Source organism: Haliotis rufescens, unplaced genomic scaffold, assembly GCF_023055435.1.
Source record: "Haliotis rufescens isolate VD_foot unplaced genomic scaffold, xgHalRufe1.0.p SCAF_7, whole genome shotgun sequence".
Classification (NCBI taxonomy): Eukaryota; Metazoa; Mollusca; class Gastropoda; order Lepetellida; family Haliotidae; genus Haliotis; species Haliotis rufescens.
Window position 1 is genome coordinate 43338798 of NW_025964361.1, and position 22581 is coordinate 43361378.

At 37.9% G+C, this 22581-nt stretch overlaps 2 protein-coding genes across 3 annotated transcripts in view; one reads left to right on the forward strand and one right to left on the reverse strand.

The window, feature by feature from the left end:
- The window catches only part of LOC124132683 (hsc70-interacting protein-like), a 67125-nt gene continuing 44544 nt past the window's right edge, over window positions 1-22581 (reverse strand). Inside the window, exons 9-13 of the mRNA XM_046496739.2 lie at window positions 5536-5652; window positions 4646-4715; window positions 3733-3806; window positions 1706-1963; window positions 1-1519 (exon numbers count right to left, since the gene is read on the reverse strand). Of these exons, the coding sequence (XP_046352695.2) occupies window positions 1514-1519; window positions 1706-1963; window positions 3733-3806; window positions 4646-4715; window positions 5536-5652 (525 nt within the window). The 3' untranslated portion in view covers window positions 1-1513. The remainder of the gene's footprint in view (window positions 1520-1705; window positions 1964-3732; window positions 3807-4645; window positions 4716-5535; window positions 5653-22581) is intronic.
- On the forward strand, window positions 8519-20647 carry LOC124132682 (sarcalumenin-like). Of its 2 annotated transcripts, none has more exons than XM_046496737.2 (6): window positions 8519-8659; window positions 12968-13135; window positions 14135-14245; window positions 14536-14652; window positions 15473-15597; window positions 16315-20647. In XM_046496737.2, exons 1-6 carry the CDS (start codon window positions 8569-8571, stop codon window positions 17212-17214), a joined length of 1512 nt encoding a protein of 503 aa, XP_046352693.1. In that variant the 5' UTR covers window positions 8519-8568; the 3' UTR covers window positions 17215-20647. The 2 variants fall into 2 exon arrangements, with proteins under 2 accessions (XP_046352693.1, XP_046352694.1); XM_046496738.2 differs by having other exon boundaries at window positions 8519-8653.

The following is a 22581-nucleotide window of genomic DNA, read 5'->3' on the forward strand; positions in this document are numbered from 1 at the left end:
TAACTTTCAAAGGTTTTGTTTATTTTATTACAAACGTGAATAGTGAACTACAGAACATCATAGATGCAATTCTAACAGAAACCTCTAATGTAATGAACAGCTAGACAGTGTAATGATATACAATATTTCTAGGAAATATACCGATATATATATATACAACTTCTGAAAGCGATACAGCGGTTCCTGGATACCTGCATAAACAAGTACACAAACCAAGGAAAGTGCAAGAAGAGTAAAGCTATACTATTAAAAAAACATTAAGCACCACTCGATTCTTTCATATTCCAATTGAAAGAATCGGGTGATCCTCAACCTTTTGTTTGTAGTATATTCAACTTGAAATGTTTCTAAAACTTTTAGAACAAACAAAATCTATAGTCTATTACTGAACCATTGAAAACACGATCCAAAAGGATAAATTATGTCTAATGAGCATGACCGGTTTGAAATTGTAACAAATATTTGATACAATCCAAACTGATTTGTTATTCAAGACAATTAACATATTGACAACAGAGAATATGATTGATGAACATATGAGAAACCACAATTTACAAAGCAAGTTTTTATTGGCTTAGCAGTTTCTATTTTCAAATTAAATTAAAAGGTTTCAAATCAAAGTAACAAACCTCAAATTGAAAACATCTATTTTCATGGAAAAAATCCTAGTTTGGTAATTAAAACACAATGTTCAAAACATTTTCTTAAAAAAAAATAAAAAAATCAATTTTCATTTAGAAAAAAAAATGATTTCATCACAACCATCAAGATACAAGCTATGTCCAAGTATCTGAAACAGAGGCAATGACTAACATTAATACAACAAATATACTACTCCAAATACCTAGTTAAGGACCACACAATTCTTTCATATAACAGTAATATGAAAGAATCATGTGGTCTTTAATTTTTTTAATAGTTTTGTTAGTGGTATAAGATCAGGCATGATTCAGTTGCTATTCTCTACAAACAATGCAAATTTGTTTAGTTTTACACTGATATTTTGTGTAACAATAAGTGAGAGTGAATTTCTAAGACCCATGGTTTTAAGGACAATTTTCTTCACATTTTGAATACGAAAAGGGGAATTACAACAAAGACTTTAACTGAAAATACTGTTGCATCACCATGAGCAATATCTTATAGACACATGACAGAAGAGTATGGCAAATATTCAAGCATCATATGCATCAATGTTTTTGTGAATGTTCATGCATTAATTGCAATCAATGCAATCAATTCATTACTTGAGATTTGATGCTAAAGATGAGAGAAATAAACCAGAGCAGCTGATAATTTTATATTTTTGACATTTTCAAAAACATAACAATATCCATAACATATAACGTTAAGGTAGAAAATCAACTTAAAAATCTTCATCAAAGTGTTCTATCTGTATTGATAAGGAAGCTCCTTGTACAGATCATTAAGAAACTGTATAAAATACGTCGATTGTCCACAGTCAACACCATTCTCTGATACTGGTGGCGCTCTTGGACTGAAGTCAGGGTGTTTAAGACTGAAATAAGAAAATGTCATTGTGATGAATGAAAAAACAAGAATAAAATTCCACCAAAAAAATAATTATTGTAAAAAATCATTTACAGTTATAAATTGTTTAAAACCATTTTTATAAAAAAAGATTTTACAGTGTTGAAACAGTATTGTGAAAGAATGATGAGGAATATGATGACAAAATCCCTACCATACTTGGGCCTGGGAATCCCCCAGGGAATCCCCCTGGGAACCCTCCACCTGCTCCTCCCGGTCCCCCTGGTCCCCCGGGGCTTCCTGCTTCACCACTACCATCCCCGCTGCCGCCGCCGCCGCCGCCACCGCCACCGCCGCCAAACCTGGAAGCCATCTTGTTGATGACAGCCTGCACTTTGGGGTTATTCTGGTACTTGGAGACATTGGCTGGGTTGGCGGCGACGTCTTGGAATGCTTGGACAACTTCAGGGTCCTGCAGACAGGAAAAGTTTGGAAAAGAGGGTAAAGAGTTTATTCATCCTCAGATATTTGTTATTTCACAGGAGACAGCTGCAATAATACAATTATATCAAGCTGGTCTGTAGTGTGATATGACCAATGCTAGTTATACCATGCCAGTCTGCAGTATGTGATATGGGCAATGTTAGTTATACCATGCCAGTCTGCAGTATGTGATGTGGGCAATGTTAGTTATACCATGCCAGTCTGCAGTATGTGATATGGCCAATGCTAGTTATACCATGCCAGTCTGCAGTATGTGATGTGGGCAATGTTAGTTATACCATGCCAGTCTGCAGTATGTGATATGGGCAATGTTAGTTATACCATGCCAGTCTGCAGTGTGATATGGGCAATGTTAGTTATACCATGCCAGACTGCAGTATGTGATATGGGCAATGTTAGTTATACCATGCCAGTCTGCAGTATGTGATATGGGCAATGTTAGTTATACCATGCCAGTCTGCAGTATGTGATGTGGGCAATGTTAGTTATACCATGCCAGTCTGCAGTGTGATATGGGCAATGTTAGTTATACCATGCCAGACTGCAGTATGTGATATGGGCAATGTTAGTTATACCATGCCAGTCTGCAGTATGTGATATGGGCAATGTTAGTTATACCATGCCAGTCTGCAGTATGTGATGTGGGCAATGTTAGTTATACCATGCCAGTCTGCAGTATGTGATATGGCCAATGCTAGTTATACCATGCCAGTCTGCAGTATGTGATGTGGGCAATGTTAGTTATACCATGCCAGTCTGCAGTGTGATATGAGCAATGTTATTTATACCATGCCAGTCATCACAGCTATACCATGCCAGTCTGCAGTGTGTGATATGAGCAATGTTAGTTATACCATGCCAGTCAACACAGCTATACCATGCCAGTCTGCAGTGTGTGATATGAGCAATGTTAGTGATACCATGCCAGTCTGCAGTGTGTGATATGAGCAATGTTAGTTATACCATGCCAGTCATCACAGCTATACCATGCCAGTCTGCAGTGTGTGATATGAGCAATGTAAGTTATACCATGCCAGTCAACACAGCTATACCATGCCAGTCTGCAGTGAGTGATATCACCAACATTACACAACACCATGCCAGTCTGCAGTATGTGATATGAGCAATGTTAGTTATACCATGCCAGTCAACACAGCTATACCATGCCAGTCATCACCAATATTACACAACACCATCCTGGTCTGCAGTGTGTGATATCACCAATGTTACACAACACCATGCCAGTCTGCAGTGTGTGATATCACCAATATTACACAACATCAAGCCAGTCTGCAGTGTGTGATATCACCAATATTACACAACACCATCCTGGTCTGCAGTGTGTGATATCACCAATAGTACACAACACCATCCTGGTCTGCAGTGTGTGATATCACCAATAGTACACAACACCATCCTGGTCTGCAGTGTGTGATATCACCAATAGTACACAACACCATCCTGGTCTGCAGTGTGTGATATCACCAATATTACACAACACCAAGCCAGTCTGCAGTGTGTGATATCACCAATAGTACACAACATCAAGCCAGTCTGCAGTGTGTGATATCACCAATATTACACAACACCATGCCAGTCTGCAGTGTGTGATATCACCAATATAACACAACATCAAGCCAGTCTGCTGTGTGATATCACCAATATTACATAACACCAAGCCAGTCTGCAGTGTATGAGCACAAGGAGAGGTTTTAAAAAGGAAAGATGTATCTGTACCTGGAAAGCCTGCATGAGTTCGGGGTCACTGAGCAACTGGCTGAGATCAGGCATGCCTGCCATGCCGCCGCCACCTGAAACATCCAAGTGTCTGGTATACAAAACAGGACCTTGTTACATGCAGCTGGGCCACAGGAGACGTCCCCCAGCTTCAGGCCAACCTTTTCATTCCAGGGTGTCCCGTCTGGAGTTTCTTACATGGGAAGGGAAGTAACTCTTACAATATAAGTAATACAAATATTTATCATATACCTATAAATGACAGCCTAAAGTGATGCAGGTCTCAGACGTTTACCACTTAGGTGAAACCTACGGGCACAGGTATGGTGCTGACAAACATCGAAACATATCTGGGGTGAACCAGGATTCGAATCTGGTATGTACAGGGAATTGTGACTTGCTATAGGCTACTGGGCCAACCATGTCCCCAGATTAAGCATGAAGGACTGTCTGGAGGGTAGAGTATGGATAAATACTATAGGCTGCCGGACCTCACTGGAGGGAAGGTGGTTGGTTGGTTTGTTGTTTAACGCCGCACTCAGCAATATTCCAGCTGTATGATGGTGGTCTGTAAATAATCAAGACTGGACCAGACAATCCAGTGATTAATATCATGAGCATCGATCCACGCAATTTGGATCGATGACATGCATCAACCAAATCAGCGAGCCTGACCATCCGATCCCGTTAGTCGCCTCTTACAAGCATAGTCGCCTTTTACGGCAAGCATGGGTTGCTGAAGACCTATTCTACCCCGGATCTTTACGGATCAATTGCCCAGGGAGCAGACGTCCACATGTCATATGCGGTTTGTCATCATATGCCTCGGTGTTTCCCTAAATGTTACTTGCTTCATAAGAAGCCCTTTGTTATTTTCATCTTGCAGTACATCATTGTTTTCCATACTGGTTACCTGGGAAACCACCAGGGAAACCCCCAGGAAATCCCTCTGCACCGGTCCCTCCGCTCTGCTGGCTCTGTTCCTGAAAGTTAAAAACAAGTAGACTTCAGATGTTGAACATCACATATCACATCACAGTGTGTGGTACTAGAGGGGGCCTTGATCAATCATATATAATATCATATCCCATACCATATATATATATATACCATATATATATATACCATATATATATATACCATATATATATACCATATATACACCATACAATATACATCATGTCATATCACATCACAGTGTGTGGTACTAGAGGGGGGCCTTGATCAATCATATATAATATCATATCCCATACCATATATATATATATACCATATATACACCATACAATATACATCATGTCATAGCACATCACAGTGTGCGGTACTAGAGGGGGGTCCTTGATCGATCATATATCATATCATATCCCATACCATATATATATACCACATATACACCATACAATATACATCATATCATAGCACATCACAGTGATATATATAACATTTTATATTGTATAAGAGGGTCTATATTAATAGCAGGATACATAATAAAAATAAATATTTTTATGTTTCATTTCTTTCTTTCCAGCTTTTCAATCGGGGCAGTGGGGCCCCTGAAATGAAAAACAAAAAATGTGTGTGGCCTTACAGGATCAAAAGACTACAAGGCATCACTATACTTGAAAGACCCTCTTAATCCTAACACGAGAACCTTGAAGCCTTTTAAAATTGTTCACTCTTAACCACAATATAAGAATAAATTTCACAGCTTCTGAATCCTCAGTACATGTGTCTCTCTGTTATATTGAATTAAGGGATGTCTAGTTTGAAATCTATAATTTGGAAATTGTGTCAGTGATGTACCTTTTTCTGCTGTTCGTATTCCTCTCGGACTTTGCGGATTTTCTCCTTGCGTGCCTTCAAATCCTTCTCTTCTCTCTTCCTCTCATATCTGCGATTATGCTCCATGATCTTCTTGGCCTGAAACATGGACAGTGTACATCAACCCAGGTCAAACAGTGAACCTTTGTAGAAATGCAATTGATTTTGGCAATCATGTATGGTACAATAGGATTAAATACCGCAAGATATTTTTCACCTAAAATTCACTACAAAAAGCAGTTATTCATAATGAGTAGAAAGGAGGTGACCATTCTGAAGAATTATAGCCTCGGTTCCTCATATCATTATGAGATGTAACATACCGGTATGAGTGAGTACTCTCAGATAACCCTTGCTGTGGTACCAACCCCCTGTTGACATGGGATGAAGGTGAATGGGGAGATTTCAGACACTTAAACCTACTTTCCAAGACAATTTATTGCATATGGTTGCATCAGGCTAAAAAGCCCTGACAACTGGGCCATCTGTACGTTTACAAGTAGAAAAGTGTGTACGTTACTTTATAACCTAATCTGAATCTTGTCCCTGGAAACTTAATAAAAATGGAATGGATTGACCGCCAATAAGGGTCCGGTCATTTATTACCGGAGGCATGGGTCAGCAATATCACTATCCTCTGCCACATTAGAATTTTGTTTGTTCATATAGTAGTGAATATAAACTATAGTAGTGAATATAAACTATAGTAATGAATATAAACTATAATAGTGACTATAAACTATAGTAATAAATATAAACTATAGTAGTGAATATAAACTATAGTAATGAATATAAACTATGAAAAAGAGTCCTGTAAAGAAGAGATAGGCACTAGGGTCACTTTATATGTCATCAGAAAATATGATTAAATGTGAAATTAATACATACAAATGGCCACTTCTCTGGATAAAATAACTTATACCCTATTCGACGTAATAAGCGCCCCGCTCTAATAAGCGCCCACGGCGATATTTGCTGATATATTAGAAGTGAACAATCCCAATTAGGACCCCTTCCGATTGATCAATGTACACGAGTTGTTTATTTGTGTGTTATATGCACCCTTAATTATGGGCAATTAATTTATGGAAAATGTATCTGTCGTGTATAATACGCACAGACTTTTGTTTCATTTCAGGCTGTTAGCATAAACCATGAAATTTACGATCTTTCAACTCTGGTTGTTTTTGTCACCAAAATTATATTTTCGATAAGAGCCCCCTATTTGTAATTTTGAGAGCGCCCTGGGCGCTTATTACGTCGAATACGGTAAGTATCTTTCAGATAAGCCAACTTCAGTAGTTTCAGAGTAAACATGTCCCCATTGCACCAATGCACCATGTAAAATAACATGGATCAAGGGCCGTAACTCTGTAAAAACATAATGTATGGGACCAAGTTTCTAACTCGGTCTTGACAAGTATCTCTTAGATAAGCATGCAATTTCTATTCATGTTAATTCAGTAGTTTCTGAGAAAACTTGTCCCCATTTCATGCAGTATGCACTAATCTGAAAAACACAAAGCAAGGGCCATAACTCTGTGTCATAACACCAGTTTTTGAACTCATTTGACCTGTGACAGCGTGCAAAATTTCACTCTGACTTAGTTTTTGAGAAAATTTGTCCCCTTTCAGAAGCAGACAGACGCATAGACGGACAAACTCTGTTCCGACATCCCCTGCCCAACTTTCGAATCTGGGGATAATAATAACCATGATAACCATTCCCCGTTGCTTGTCATATTTTTGGATGACCCTCCTAAAGTACATTTTTTTCTTAACCCTCCCCGACAAGACAAAAGCACTTCATATTTTATTATGAAATAACATGACACTCCAAAATATGTATACTAGTTTTGATGACCCTCTGCTTGAGGCTGTCATAGTTCTTTTAGGGTGACTCATAGGGTTTACTTTAAAACCTAATTTAGATTGAGTCTCTCAACAAGAAATAAATATACAACGGTAAAGGAAATCCTCAAGTAATCCTATTGTTTGTCGATCTTGTCTATCCTTTTTAAACTTGACATCCTCAGTTTAAAGAAATATATAGGATACAGTATGTGAACTTAAGACATTACAAGGAATCAACTATGTGTGTGAAAAGATATGTTATGTGAAAAGATTAAACTTGTTGCTCGGAAAGGAATTAATTTCTCTTGCCCAACAGAGTGAGTGAGTAAGAGAGTGAGAAAGTGAGTGAGTGAATGAAAGAGTGATTTATGACACTTCAAGGACTTTTCCAGACACATCTTGGCAGGGAAGATTAAGCAGACTAATTCAATGATCAGCATTCAGAGGTTGTTAGAAAAGAAATACCTTAAACAATGGATGACTACTTTTAAAATATTTCTCAATGGCATTTCAAGTCTTTATCTTGCACCTCAAGCATATCAATAAATTAATCACTGTCATGAAATTGTTTGGTCAAAATAGAGGAGTTAACATATTAATTTAAAAATTACATAGACACCCTGAATTGATATTCAAAAATACATTCCTATTAAAAATATTCCCTAAAACATTTTTTTTAAAGAGAATCATGCTGTGACTGGTACAAAAATTAATCTGAATTTGGAAACTGGAGTTTTCAAGTGCAGTGAATTCAAGTTTATAACTGCCTAAAATATATTTTTTTTTTTATGTTTCTAAAACTGGTATCTCAAGATGTACATACATCTATATACATCTTTGCTTAAATGCACAATTATTAAAAAATAATATTTCATAGTTGCCATGGCGAATGGGTAATATTAAATCAGCATGCACACTGAACAACCACTCTTTATGTCTGATTCCATATGCTGCAATTTGATATAATCTAACATGACCTCTCACCAAATCCTTATGTATTTACAATCCTGCCAATATCTCATTACTGTCTCATCCCAAACAACCCTGCTATCTCTTGACTATAAATTGTAAAGGACCAAACCATCACCCCTATACAATAGTAGACCGGCCCAGTTGGATGACAGATTTTCTTTGCTGTAAGGGGCATCAGATGAATTCAAGATGGCTGCCTCCACTTGCCACATTGTGAACCGGTGTCTCTTGCTTTTGGTGGTCAGAGCAAGTTTGGAGGGAATACTTGCAGATGGTAAAGGTAGTACTATCCTCATGTTTTGATCTGGGCATCTTGTGTTTTTTTAAGTTACAACTGTCATGGCTATTTTGATTGAATTATTTTCAGGAGATTTTCTCAACATAGATCTAAATGATTTGTAAACAGATAGGCTAAAAGCCATACCAACAAAAACAAAATTTTCAATTTTTCTCCTTTTTAAAACCGATACCTCCAACATAACTATCAGATTAACTGAAAGGAAAACCACCATGTCTTTTCCTGAATAATCTATAAATATAAAGATTTATTTGATATGTTTAATAATTAATGAACCAGAGTAATATAAGGATATGTAGAAATCTGGTTGTTGACTGGGCTTACATATAGTAAGGAAACATTCTCCCATGATAATCATGCATGATAGCATTTACACATTTGAATGTAAAGTGAAAGTAGAAATCCTGGGGAATTGACACACATCTCTATTTTACTGATTACACTCCTTGCAATCTGACATTTCTATGACAAGTCTATCTCAGTTCCTAGAAAGCCATGCACGGCTCAACATAAATTTAGGTTGCAGTTATCCTGACCAGCTCATTGTTTTTTTTCATCACCTAGTTCAACCTTGGATCATACGTTTTCGGACAACCATGTTTATCGTTACTACTTGCACTATAATGACAGGTGCGGCTTCACAGAGACATTCATTGTAAATACTCAGATGATGGCATGTTTTTAAGATAAAGTTGTTTTTTATAAATGAGTGAGATGTTTTACAGTTGTTCTTGTGACCAAGGAAATGACATTGTTTTTTCAGTGTCCTAAAACCCACACCACGGGGATATTTGTATCAGTTTTTTACTAATTATCTTAACTGCACTTTTTCAAAGGTGACACACAGACTACATCCTAATCATCTAGAGATCTACTAACATATAACTATTCTATCATACTTTGCTTCACTGCATATACATCTGCCATATTTCTATCTTACATAGGTCCATTTTTCATACAAATATTGAGTGAGTTGGGTTTAACTCTGCTTTGAACAGTATTCCAGTTATATCACAGCGTGTCAGCATGCTTAATGTGAAAGGAAATACCGAAGTGATGCAGGTCTCAGACGTTTACCACTTTGATGAAACCTACAGTTGATGCAACGCTGCACAGCAAATTGCGGTGCCTTAGATAACTGTGACACCCGTGCCCCTCAAATGTAGGAGAGTTTGAGATGGACAACGGTGAAATTCAAAATATACCAGCAGGTGCCCCTAGTTAAAAAAAAGGTGAACATAACACATACTATTTAATTTTATCGTAGACTGTTAGATAACATGTGTGTATAAACAAAAGATTGTCTTATATGTTGAATTGAACTGATGTTCAAATTGTGCTACAAATATATACTACTCAAAGAAAGTTAAGGTTCACTCATTTTGTTCATACTGTAGTTAATCTGTCAACATTTTTTAGTGGTATTTTTTTGTGATCAGTGATCCATTCATATAATTTTATGCCCAATGGGATCCGTTTCTGCGAATAATTGAAGACTATTCTCATGCGTTGATGTTATTGTTTTTAAGTTGTGAAAAGAAAAAAATCCAAAGGATGACAAGATACAACTTAGCATACCAGTCACGGAAATAGATACATGAAAGTCGAATCAATACCAGCTGAATACTATTATCATACATTTACGATAGCTGTGGCGCTAAGATCGTTTTTGCATGTGATCCCAGCTGGTGGAAGGTCATTTATATTTCATTGTATTCCTACATTCATCAAAGATACTCGTATTTCCAAATTAATTTCTTTTCCATCAAAAATGCTGAAACAGTTTTATTATTGCTTGCCATAATGGAAATCACTTTTCAAGCACGCCTCCAACAATTACCTATATCCACCACCTCACTTTCCTCAAGCCTTTTATGGCTGAGTAATTAAGCTTCATTTGTTAGACATTCCTATGCTGAAGTATCAAATGAACAGATCAATCCATTTGTTTAAATGGGGGTGAAAGTGATTGATTTCAACTATTGTTGGCAGGATATCAAACAGATGTTACTGGTGTGAAGCTTAATTGCCAAACTGAAAATAGTCTTATTTATCCTGCGAGTCGAACAGTTGAATTTCTGAAACAAGTATCCATATCAAGTCAGCATGACACAAAACATGACATTTTACACCGATTCCTAATGAATGGAAATGTTATATCCTTGAGAGCCAAGAAAAACTCTGGTGAATACCATGGATGATGGCAAGCATGTGTTACTCTGAATCACTGTCGCTAAACAAGTCGGTGCTGATCAATGGCTGTTTCCTCCAGCATTGTGTCCAGAGCATGAGACTGAGGTCCCCACATTCAACTCTATGTGAGGTGTGTTCACAGAAACAAAGACAACCTGTCGTCTTTTTTTATGGAAAATCAAACAATTAAGCTTACATGGTTACCATGCTTACATGATCTAATAAATGAATCAAATAAGTATAAAAAAATAAGCTACATTGTGACTCATGATGTATTGTTTGAGAGTTAAAAACAGACATAGGGCCTGGAAAAGTTTAATCAATAAAATCACTTGAGACTGCTTATGTCCCTAGTCACGTAAACCACGTCTCCAAAATGATCTGAGCACTAGTGAATATCATGATCCACAAACATTCATGTCAAAATGACATGAATACCTTTCTCCAAGGTTTGCATATGTTTGAAAAGGCCACAGATTTGGATCGTCTTAAATTTGAATCTGATTGAAAAGTCTTAATTATGTGATAAAAGGTCTTATATTGGCCGCCATCTTTAACTCTGAAATAAGGTGAGAATCCTCCAATGGAGCTCTATGAACGCAGACTTGGGATGATCAGTGTGAGAACTTTCTTTCAGCATCGTTCCGAGTACATTGTACATTGTATGCTAATTCATATACACCACAGATTTAATATGTTTATTATTTACTGGCATAAAACCAGTGCCAGTTAATCTGAACATTGAAAACATAATTATCTTGCTTGGTACGTGTTGCTAAATCATCTCTCACAAAATTCCCTGCATACCTTATTATTAGACGGAGGAAATCCAGGTACAAGTAGCTTTGCACCTGCAAAAACTCCTTCAGCAGGTGTGCAGGGGTAATATCAACACTATTTATTTCCTGCTTACAGAGCAATAAAATAGCCCCGTCTGGTGCTGCTTCAGTAGTATGGGTCTACGTAGATATAATATATAATGTGTTTATCTTGACATATGAGAATCAGTTTTGTGTCATATTGAAAGTGTATATTTAAATAGAATGACATATTTGATTATCCCTATCAAAAGTTGAATAGTAGAGTACAAACAGTATAATATGGTCACAACATGCCAGTTGTCAGATTTCCACAAACAATAGTATGGATGACAACAAATTTAAAAAAAAAAAAAAATATTGTTTCTTGCCAGTACAAGAATTTCAAAAGAGCATCTAAATTATTTATTATTTTGGATTTGTGAGCGAGTGAGTATATATATCAGTGCTCGACACTAACACTGGTCCGCTGGTCAGAGTCTAGTATATTTTCTCAAGGACAAGTAAAATTTGATAAATGGTGGTCTGGTGGTCTGATGTTATTTTAAGGATGAACAAAGTTTTACGACTTTTGAAATCGGCGATAGATCAAGTCTAAACTCTTAGCACCGTTGTGTCCCGTAGAGATCCAACAGGACCAGTAGATCTTTTTGGTGCTGGTCCTTTCGACCACTGACAAATTTTGGTCAGTTTCAAGGGCTGCTGTATGGTTTTATGCGCGAGTGAGTGAGTGAGTGAGTGAGTATGTGAGTATGTAACGGTTTTATGCTGCTGATTGTGGCAATATTCCAGCCGTATCACAGAGGGGGACGTCAGAAAAGGGCTCCACACATTGTGTGGGCTTTAAGGCATTGTATTGACTGTGCGGGATGTTGCTCTGAATATCCCTCACTGGTTTGTCTGGTCCAGACTCAATTATTTAGCTGAATATGGCTGTGTGGTGTTTCTTGACCTCCTTATGATTTTGATAGAAACAAATAACTACATATATATTGAAAAGGATCACCAGGGAGATTTTGAACCTAAATCTGGACCTGAGGAAAATCTAGACTTCATTTAGGGATTTTGCATTACAGAAAAGGTTGGATGGAAGGGAAAATAAAAAGGTTAAGGGACTGTGAGAGAGACTACATGTATGGCTCCGAGCAAGATTAAACTCAACATATTATCACTGTACACGATCAGGCAACACTGTTATCTTGTAGCACAGCTCAGTCACAACAGCCAACAGCTATCCATGTATAACATACTGTAAAAGGCATAACCACATCTATTTCAGAGAAGCCAGTTGATATTGTGCCGAAGGAAAGACCACCTGTTGTGTCTGTGGACGACACCAATTTCAAAGAAGCGCTAACTGGAAGCAGGGAAGATCCTAACAAGAGCCATGGCCACATAGACAAAATCCTACAACTGGACAAACCGATCACGTCCTCAACAGTACAAGGTCAATTACTGCTCACAAAGCCATTCTTCAAGTCCTCAAACATTTAATAAAAAGAGTTTCATATTGTCCTAAAGATGAAAAATAACAAAAGATTAAAAATGAGTGAGTTGGGTTCAACTTCTTTAACAGTATTCCAGTACTATCACTGCGTGTCAGCTTGATGTAGGAGAAAAGCCCCAGTGATGCAGAGCTCAGACACTTGCCACTTTGGTAAAACTCACAAGCACAAACATGGGGCTGACAGACCTAGAAACATAATCAGGGCGAACCAGGATTCGAACTCACAATGATAGGTTCCTGGCATGCCCAAGGGACGCAACTCTGCAGTGCCTTAGACAACTGGGCCACCGTGCCCCCGGTTTAACAAGAATACAAACCAGCAGACATCATACCGTTGTACAAAAAGAGATACAATAATATTAATGTCCTCTCATTGACATCATTGTCCAAGACAACAAATATTGTCTTTCCACAAAGATTTTTTTTTTCAAACACGAGTTTGAACACAGTTGTAGAACACAGTTGTTCACATGCATGTGTCAGTTCACAGTAGTACTGATCCTATTCTGTTCACTGTTTCTGTACAATGTTCACATGCACTCATCATACAAAGACAGTGGACTAACAATGAGGATATATTATGCTGAACTGTCACATATGGCAGCTTTAATTTGGGAACCCATGAAGATCCGGGGTAGAGTAGGTCATCAGCAACCCATGCTTGCCGTAAATGGCGACTATGCTTGTCGTAAAAGGCGACTAACGGGATCGGGTGGTCAGCCTCGCTGACTTGGTTGATGCATGTCATCGTTTCCCAATTGCGTGGATCGATGCTCATGATATTAATCACTGGATTGTCTGGTCCAGACAGGATTATTTACAGACTGCCGTCACAGAGCCGGAATATTGCTGAGTGCGGCGTTAAACAACAAACAAACTAAGCCTTTAATTTGTGAACTGTCTCTCATGGTACCCTCAGTTCTTGAATTGATATTCCAGACACAAAGGTTAAAGATACTCTACAGGCACTGCTGAAAATCTACAATGATGATGTCAAACCTTTGGAAGATGCCTATCGATTCTCTGACCTCAACAGGGATGCCATCTCAGGTTATTCTAATACCACCACAACCGATTCACTAGCTTGTTTGAGATAATCTTCCAGAATTATTTTTTTCATTTTGCCAAATGTTTATCATGATTAGAATAATGCCATGTTAATGTTTCTTCTTCTGATAATAATAGTATTAATACCATTATTATCCATTTACGTACTAAAATCCTGGCAGTTAATCTTTGGTCAGGTATTATCTATCAATATCAACTGCAATTTGAGCTTTATTATTGAATAATTCTTTAATCATATTTCTTCATCATCTGTTAATATGTATTGACTTCAGAGGGTGAGATATTTGCCAAGCCTTTGGTGTTGTTCCTGGGTCCATGGAGTGTAGGCAAGTCCACCATGATCAACTATCTTCTGTCTATGGAGGGGTCTCACCAGAGACTGCATACAGGTAAATACGAGCCAGGTTATATATCCCAAGGTTGTGGTAAATACGAGCTGTCACCCCAAGGTAGTGGTATATACAAGCTGTAATCCTCAGGTTGGGGTGCCAGGTTATATATCCCAAGGTTGTGGTAAATACAAGCTGTAACCCCAAGGTAGTGGTATATACAAGCTGTAATCCTCAGGTGGGGGTGCCACGTTATATATCCCAAGGTTGTGGTAAATACAAGCTGTAACCCCAAGGTAGTGGTAAATACAAGCTGTAATCCTCAGGTGGGGGTGCCAGGTTATATATCCCAAGGTTGTGGTAAATACAAGCTGTAACACCAAGGTAGTGGTATATACAAGCTGTAATCCTCAGGTGGGGGTGCCAGGTTATATATCCCAAGGATGTGGTAAATACGAGCTGTAACCCCAAGGTAGTGGTAAATACAAACTGTAATCCCCAGGTGGGGGTGCCAGGTTATATATCCCAAGGATGTGGTAAATAAGAGCTGTAACCCCAAGGTAGTGGTAAATACAAGCTGTAATCCCCAGGTAGTTGTGCCTCATGGTGCCTGGCTATATATCCTCAGGTAGAGGTAAATAAAAGCTGAAATCATGAGAGATTTAAGGTGAAGACAACCAATATTCCAAGCAATGGCCAACAGCAGATGCATTTTGATGTCCAGACTGAATTTTGTGAAAGTCAAGCCTGAAAAATCTTAATACCCTAATGTGGTGGTGTATACAAGCTGTATTCTCTGTAAGGAAACTCATACAAGCTATAATTCCCAACAAAGCAGGAAATCTGACTGTGAAGTGAATGTTTGATTATATCCCACCAGGAGCTGAGCCAACAACCAGTGACTTCACCGTTCTACTGGACGGTCCCCACTACCGCACCATCAAGGGCATGGAACTTGTCACAGATAAGACCAACCACTTCTCCCCCCTTCAGAAGTTCGGTCTTGTAAGTTCAATGTCCAGCTCAAGTGTTTGTCTTCTGGTGACTTATTTGGGATAAGATTTGTTTATGTTAAAATGAATCTATATATCACCACAATGAACATGTATTAGCTCACAGCGTTAGAGTTACCATTGTATTTGGGGGTGTTCAAAAATTGAATAGTATTTTATATCAATTAACATAATCAACCAAAGATATTTCATGTCAGATAAATTGAAAATTTTGCATCAATATATCAGTGAGTGAGTGAGTTGGGTTTAACAGTATTCCAGTTATATCACGACCTGTAAGCTTAATGTTGGAGGAAAGCCTGAAGTGATGCAGGTCTCAGATATTTCCCAGAAGCTAGTGCTGACATACAGCTGTACCTCGAAACATAATATGAACCCTCAAGACCCGTGAAGATTCCGGGTTAGAATAGGTCTTCAGCAACCCATGCTTGCCATAAAAGGCGACTATGCTTGTCGTAAAAGGCGACTAACGGGATCTGGTGGTCAGATTCGCCGACTTGGTTGATGCATGTCATCGATCCCAATTGCGTGGATCGATGCTCATGATATTAATCACCTGATTGTCTGGTCCAGATTTGATTATTTACGGAACACAGTCATATAGCTGGAATATTGCTGAGTGCAGCGTTAAACAACAAACAAACCAAATGAACCCTTAATATATAAAAATAGTTCATGCAACCATCTTTTCCAATTTGTCTCTGTCCAGGGCTTCACAGAACGCCTTCAAGGGAAGCAGTTTCCCTCAAAGCTCCTTCAGAAAGTCTCCATTGTCGATACCCCCGGGATCATCGAGAACAAGAAACAGCAACAACGTGGATACCCATTCAACGAAGTGTGTCAATGGTTCATCGACAGAGCTGATATCATATTCCTTGTTTTTGATCCAACAAAACTGGATGTGGGATCCGAGCTGTCGATTCTCTTCAAACAGGTCAAAGGACATGAGGCGAAAATTCGTCTTATCCTCAACAAAGCAGACACAGTGTCAGCCCAGGAGTTGATGAGGGTGTATGGAGCCCTGTTTTGGAGCTTGGCTCCTTTGGTCAATGTGGTGGAGCCACCAAGAGTATATGTTGGAACATTCTGGACCAATGTAAAGACTGATCACAGCATGGCTCAGCTGTTCTATGACGAAGAGCTTGCACTTCTGCATGACCTAAATCAAGTCATGCAGAATCAAATAGAAAACAAAGTGTCGTTCATCCGACGACATGCATTTTATGTCCGCCTACATGCACTCATTATTGACAGGTACATCGGCGTGTTTAACGAAAACAATTGGTGGAAGTTTAGCAGAAACGAGGAGCTCTTCAAGAAGATCATCACGGATCCGGACAACTACAACTTATTCAAAAGTATTCTGTCCAACAAGGACATAAGTCGACATGATTTACCATCAGCCAGTGAATATATGGAATTCTTTTCGATAAACTCTCTGGATTTGTTTAAGCCTTTGAGTGCCTACTGCCCGTGGACACCTATGTACACATGTGATATGGTGAAACTTGAGGCGGCTATTAACACCAAGCTACCACAGCTTCTGGCTTCTCTCAAACCTGCGCCAGGGACATGTACCAAGGACACATGTACCAAGAAGAAGCCATAACGTGGCGCCATTATGTCTCATATCCGTACCCTTTCTGTGATAGGTAACCATGGTAATATCCCTGTGCACCTTTTTAATTTCTTTGATTAAGCATTTGCCTTTTTTTCTAAATGTGAAAAATATATTGTTGCTTTGGACTAATTTCTATTTTAGTGGAATACAAATGCTAGTTTATTACACATGATACAATTATTCCACAATTATTCCACAATGCTAGTTTATTGACTATGAGGTCAAATTGTATTTTGTAAAAGGATTTCTGATGTATTAACACTTTGTGTTACTGTGTTAATAAATTAACAGAACGACAAAGAAATACATTTTTACACATCTTTGAAATAGATAAAAAAAATCTGTTCAATAGAATTTTTTTGCACAGATTTGTATACACACTAGATCCTAGTCGAGGCCTTCATCCTGCCATGCTAGGTCCAGAGGGGCAGTTTGATAGTCAAGTGGTTGGTGTGATTGACAGTTATGTATAGGGTCTGGTTCTAATCCCCCTGTGAATGTATTGAATGGCTGTTGTGGCTCTTCTGTATTAGTGATATTTGCTAAGATTGTTGTGGACGTGCAACACATTTCACTCCGAGTCCCAACACATGCCAGATAAGCCAGCAACCAAAGATAGTCATGGTGAGATCAAAGAATGATATTTCTATCCTAAGATTTGTATCCTTACAAATATGTTATCATTCTTTCTGAATAATTTTGTTATATACACAATTACTGCATTACGATTTTTTTTGCTGTGAAACAATAAGTTGAATAATTAAGTGTTGAATGTCTTGATTCTGATTAAAATGTTTTCAACACTATTTCTATTAACCTTGAATTATACCTCTAACCAACCCCTTGATTACTTGTCTGCATGGAGGATTCGCAGAAACATCCAGTATTGAGGTCGTAGGGAAGATAACACTGAACTATATATACCATGTTGTTTAGCCTCGTCTGAACAGTTGCAGACAGTCCCTTAGAAACCCCTACGGCCAGACCTTTGTTCTTTTTTATTTACAGATTTTGACAGTGAAAATTTGTTGAGAAGGTGAATAAAATAGAAAATGCATTGTACAGGATTTTTTTAAACATCTTAAAGTTTGATTTTGATTGCTTGGTGAAGATGCATAAAAGGTGATTCATTGTGGGAAAAATACAAATATCCCTTGGATTGTTTCAATGTCAAAGTGATCTTGACCATTGGTGGGCTTAAAAACTACTTTACATTCTGATTTTTCTATGGTTGACGGATCGGTAAATTAAGCTAAAACAAATGTAAGGCTCAACCGATTTATGATAGCCTAACCCTTTAAAGTTTTATATTTGTCATGTGCTTGTGTGATGTGCTTGTGTGATGGCCTTGTGAGCAAAAGTATTTTTCACATGTATAAGATACATTTTTGTTTGTTTTTTATAAGCATTCCTATATTTGTTTGAAACATTTTATTTTGTTGTTAGAATCTACTGTACAGACCTTCCAAATCACCAATGACAGCACAATAAAGCTGATCTCAAAACGATGTATACCAAATAAATAATGTATATGATAAGTTACTTGGGGTGATACATAAGTCACGATATGATATGTATCGCAATACGCATATTTTGTCAAATCACATTGAAACATCTTAACCATAAATATTTCCAAAGGAAAAGCGAGCTGTGGCCACATGTTTGTAGCGGTGATTTTTAGTAGTGAACTTGAAATGAGAATTTTGTGATATTTGATGGACAAAAACGCTAGGGGTCATAAAACAAGTGGTAAGTAATTAATTTTACCAAGTGTATTGTCTTGTATTGATACAGAAAAGAATGAATTGCGTATCGTATCATTGCATGACAACTCATGATGCTGGTTGGTTGGTTTGTTGTTTTATGCCGCACTCAGCAATATTTCAGCTATATGACGGCAGTCAGTAAATAGTCGAGTCTGGACCAGACAATCCAGTGATTAATATCATGAGCATCAATCCACGCAGTTGGGATACGATGACATGCATCAACCAAGTCAGCGAGCCTGACCACCAGATCCTGTTAGTCGCCTTTTACGACAAGCATGGGTTGCTGAAGACCTATTCTACCCCGGAATCTTCATGGGTCTGAAGCAACGATGTATCATTTCACCCCTTTAAGTCACATTTGTTGATATTATGTTTGGGGTATAAAAATGTATTTTTACAAACACTGACATCATCTACATTACAATGACTTTTCGATAGACTTAGTCTTAACATAGGGACCATTATTAGCTGAGCTGTGATTGGACTTTAGAGATTATTTAATGTTGCCTCATTAAACATGCTAAACATGCTAAACATGCTAACTGTCCAAAAACATGCTAGATGTCCACGAAACATGCTAAATGTCCATGAAACATGCCAAATGTCCATGAAACATGCTAAATGTCCATGAAACGTGCAAAATGTCTGAATTACAAATCAACAAAAAGCTAACAGAGTAGGGCAGGGTCAAAGATTGATTTTAGGAAGACATTTTCATTGATTTTTGTCGCAACATGTGGACTATTGTCAGCTGAGCTCACCAGACAAAGTTCACTAGATTCAAGATTCAGGCAAAAGAGACTGCGATATGTAAAAATGATTACAATTTCTGTGCCATCAAAAAAGAAAATCAACGGCCATAAGCAGACACTGATTGGGTCCTTATCTCTTAGTGTCCTCTAGAAAAAAGCTGGAGCTGTCATACTTTAAGAGTTGTATAGCAGAGTTTCAGATTGGTTTTATTTTCTTGGACATTGACTTATTGTCATCAAAAATGTCTAAAGATAACATCAATTCTGGTAATAAGGAACAGCGTAATATCCAGGGTTTTACATGACGCCAAAATGTGCGTCCAGCATGCACAAATGTATAAAACAAATGCCGAAAAAAACAATATATCATCCCGCGTGAGTGAGTTAAAATTTAACGTCGCATCAGCTTTATTTCACCCATATAGGGACCCGAAGGCAGCACATAATATATACAGCTTACCCAATCCTTGACAATAAATATACAGGTCCCATAATTAAAATAATTACAGTGCACTACACTTCATGATTTCAATAATTTCAACCTAGAAATTAAACATGTGGGGTGTCCTGGACCCCTGCTTTGTAGGTATAGGTATTACCCTGACTGTCCTATCTAAATCTGATAAAATCATGAAAATGTCCATATGACATTTGTCCCTGCCAAAATCACTGTACAAAAGCCCATCTTTCCTTTCAGTTTTGTTGTTGCAATTTGACCATGGCCTTTTTCAAGAATTATCCATGCACGTTGAAGTAACTAGTTATGTATTATGCTGAGTGTAAGAATTGATGTACACATGTATTGATGTTGGGTGTGTCGGTGTAGGATAACTTGGCTGTTATGAGTAACTGAATCTGTCATCCGTGTAGTGAATATGACAATAAAAGTGGTTTACAAAAGCTACATTTGGTTATATGTTCGATCACCAGGAGAGAACCTAGACCCAATCAAACAATACCAGTCACATCTGGGTCATTATCCAGTTCTATATCTGGATCATAAGCTTGCGATTCTATACACAAAAACATGACATTTGTTCTGTACAAGTTCTATATCTGGATCATAAGCCTGCGATTCTATACACAAAAACATAACATTTGTTGTGTACAAGTTATGTATCTGTGTAACTGTACACAAGAACACGACATTATGTGTGTACAAGTTCTGTAGCTGGATCATAAGCCTGCGATTCTATACACAAAAACATGACATTTGTTGTGTACAAGTTATGTATCTGTGTAACTGTACACAAGAACACGACATTAATCGTGTACAAGTTCTATATCTGGATCATAAGCCTGCGATTCTATACACAAAAACATGACATTTGTTGTGTACAAGTTATGTATCTGTGCAACTGTACACAAGAACACGACATTATGTGTGTACAAGTTCTATATCTGGATCATAAGCCTGCGATTCTATACACAAAAACATAACATTTGTTGTGTACAAGTTATGTATCTGTGTAACTGTACACAAGAACACGACATTATGTGTGTACAAGTTCTGTAGCTGGATCATAAGCCTGCGATTCTATACACAAAAACATAACATTTGTTGTGTACAAGTTATGTATCTGTGTAACTGTACACAAGAACACGACATTATGTGTGTACAAGTTCTGTAGCTGGATCATAAGCCTGCGATTCTATACACAAAAACATAACATTTGTTGTGTACAAGTTATGTAGCTGTGTTACTGTACACAAGAACACGACATTAATCGTGTACAAGTTCTATATCTGGATCATAAGCCTGTGATTCTATACACAAAAAATATAACATTTGTTGTGTACAAGTTATGTATCTGTGTTACTGTACACAAGAACACGACATTAATCGTGTACAAGTTAAATATCTACCGGTATGTCATTAGCCTAAAGTACTATACACAAAATCATAACATTCGTAATGTACAAGTTATATATCTGGATTATAAGCCTGTGATACCATACACATGATACATGAAAGAATACCATATTTCATGTACAAGTTATATATCTGACGATCATTAGCCAGCAATACTAGGGCTGTAACGATTCACCGACACCTACGATATTATCAATACTTTGGTACAAATGATACTTGAATCGTCAGTTTGTGAGATCGCGATACGCGATAAAGAGAACAGGAACTGATAGAGTTACCTCCCATAATGGCAGAAGTAGAATAGCGCCACCTGTAAGCATGGCAGAACACAAGGACGTGGTAGCGGAGGATGCATCAACTGACTGTTACACTTAATAACCATCCCTTCATTTAAACCTGTTTTGTTCTTGTGGTTTTTTTTGTTAAAGTTTTGGAGATATCAATACATAAATGTATGATGAACAAAGAGGCTTTTGAGCTGTATTTCAGTGACGAATCGCATCACAAGATACCAGGCGATACTCACCTCTGTGCAATACGGTACATGGAAACTTGACTCGGCATGTTACAACACGGTTCCTCCATCCTCAAAGATGAACTAGACCTGACCAAGCAATGCTTGTCACATCGGGATCATAAGGCTGCGACACAGTACATGAAAACTTGACATCTGCCATGTTACAACACTGTTCTTCCATCATCAAAGATGAACTAGACCTGACCAAGCAATGCTCGCACATCTGGATCATAAGGCTGCCACACGGTACATGAAAACTTGACTCGGCATGTTACAACCATGGTTCCTCCATCATCAAAGATGAACTAGACCTGACCAAGCAATGCTTGTCACATCGGGATCATAAGGCTGCGACACGGTACATGAAAACTTGACTCGGCATGTTACAACCATGGTTCCTCCATCATCAAAGATGAACTAGACCTGACCAAGCAATGCTTGTCA

Coding starts and splice junctions, on each gene's coding strand:
- LOC124132682 (XM_046496737.2), top strand. CDS start 8,569: ATGGCTGCCTCCACTTGCCACATTGTGAACCGGTGTCTCTTGCTTTTG. Junction 8,660..12,967: donor AATACTTGCAGATGGTAAAG/GTAGTACTATCC, acceptor CATCTATTTCAG/AGAAGCCAGTTGATATTGTG. Junction 13,136..14,134: donor CACGTCCTCAACAGTACAAG/GTCAATTACTGC, acceptor TTGATATTCCAG/ACACAAAGGTTAAAGATACT.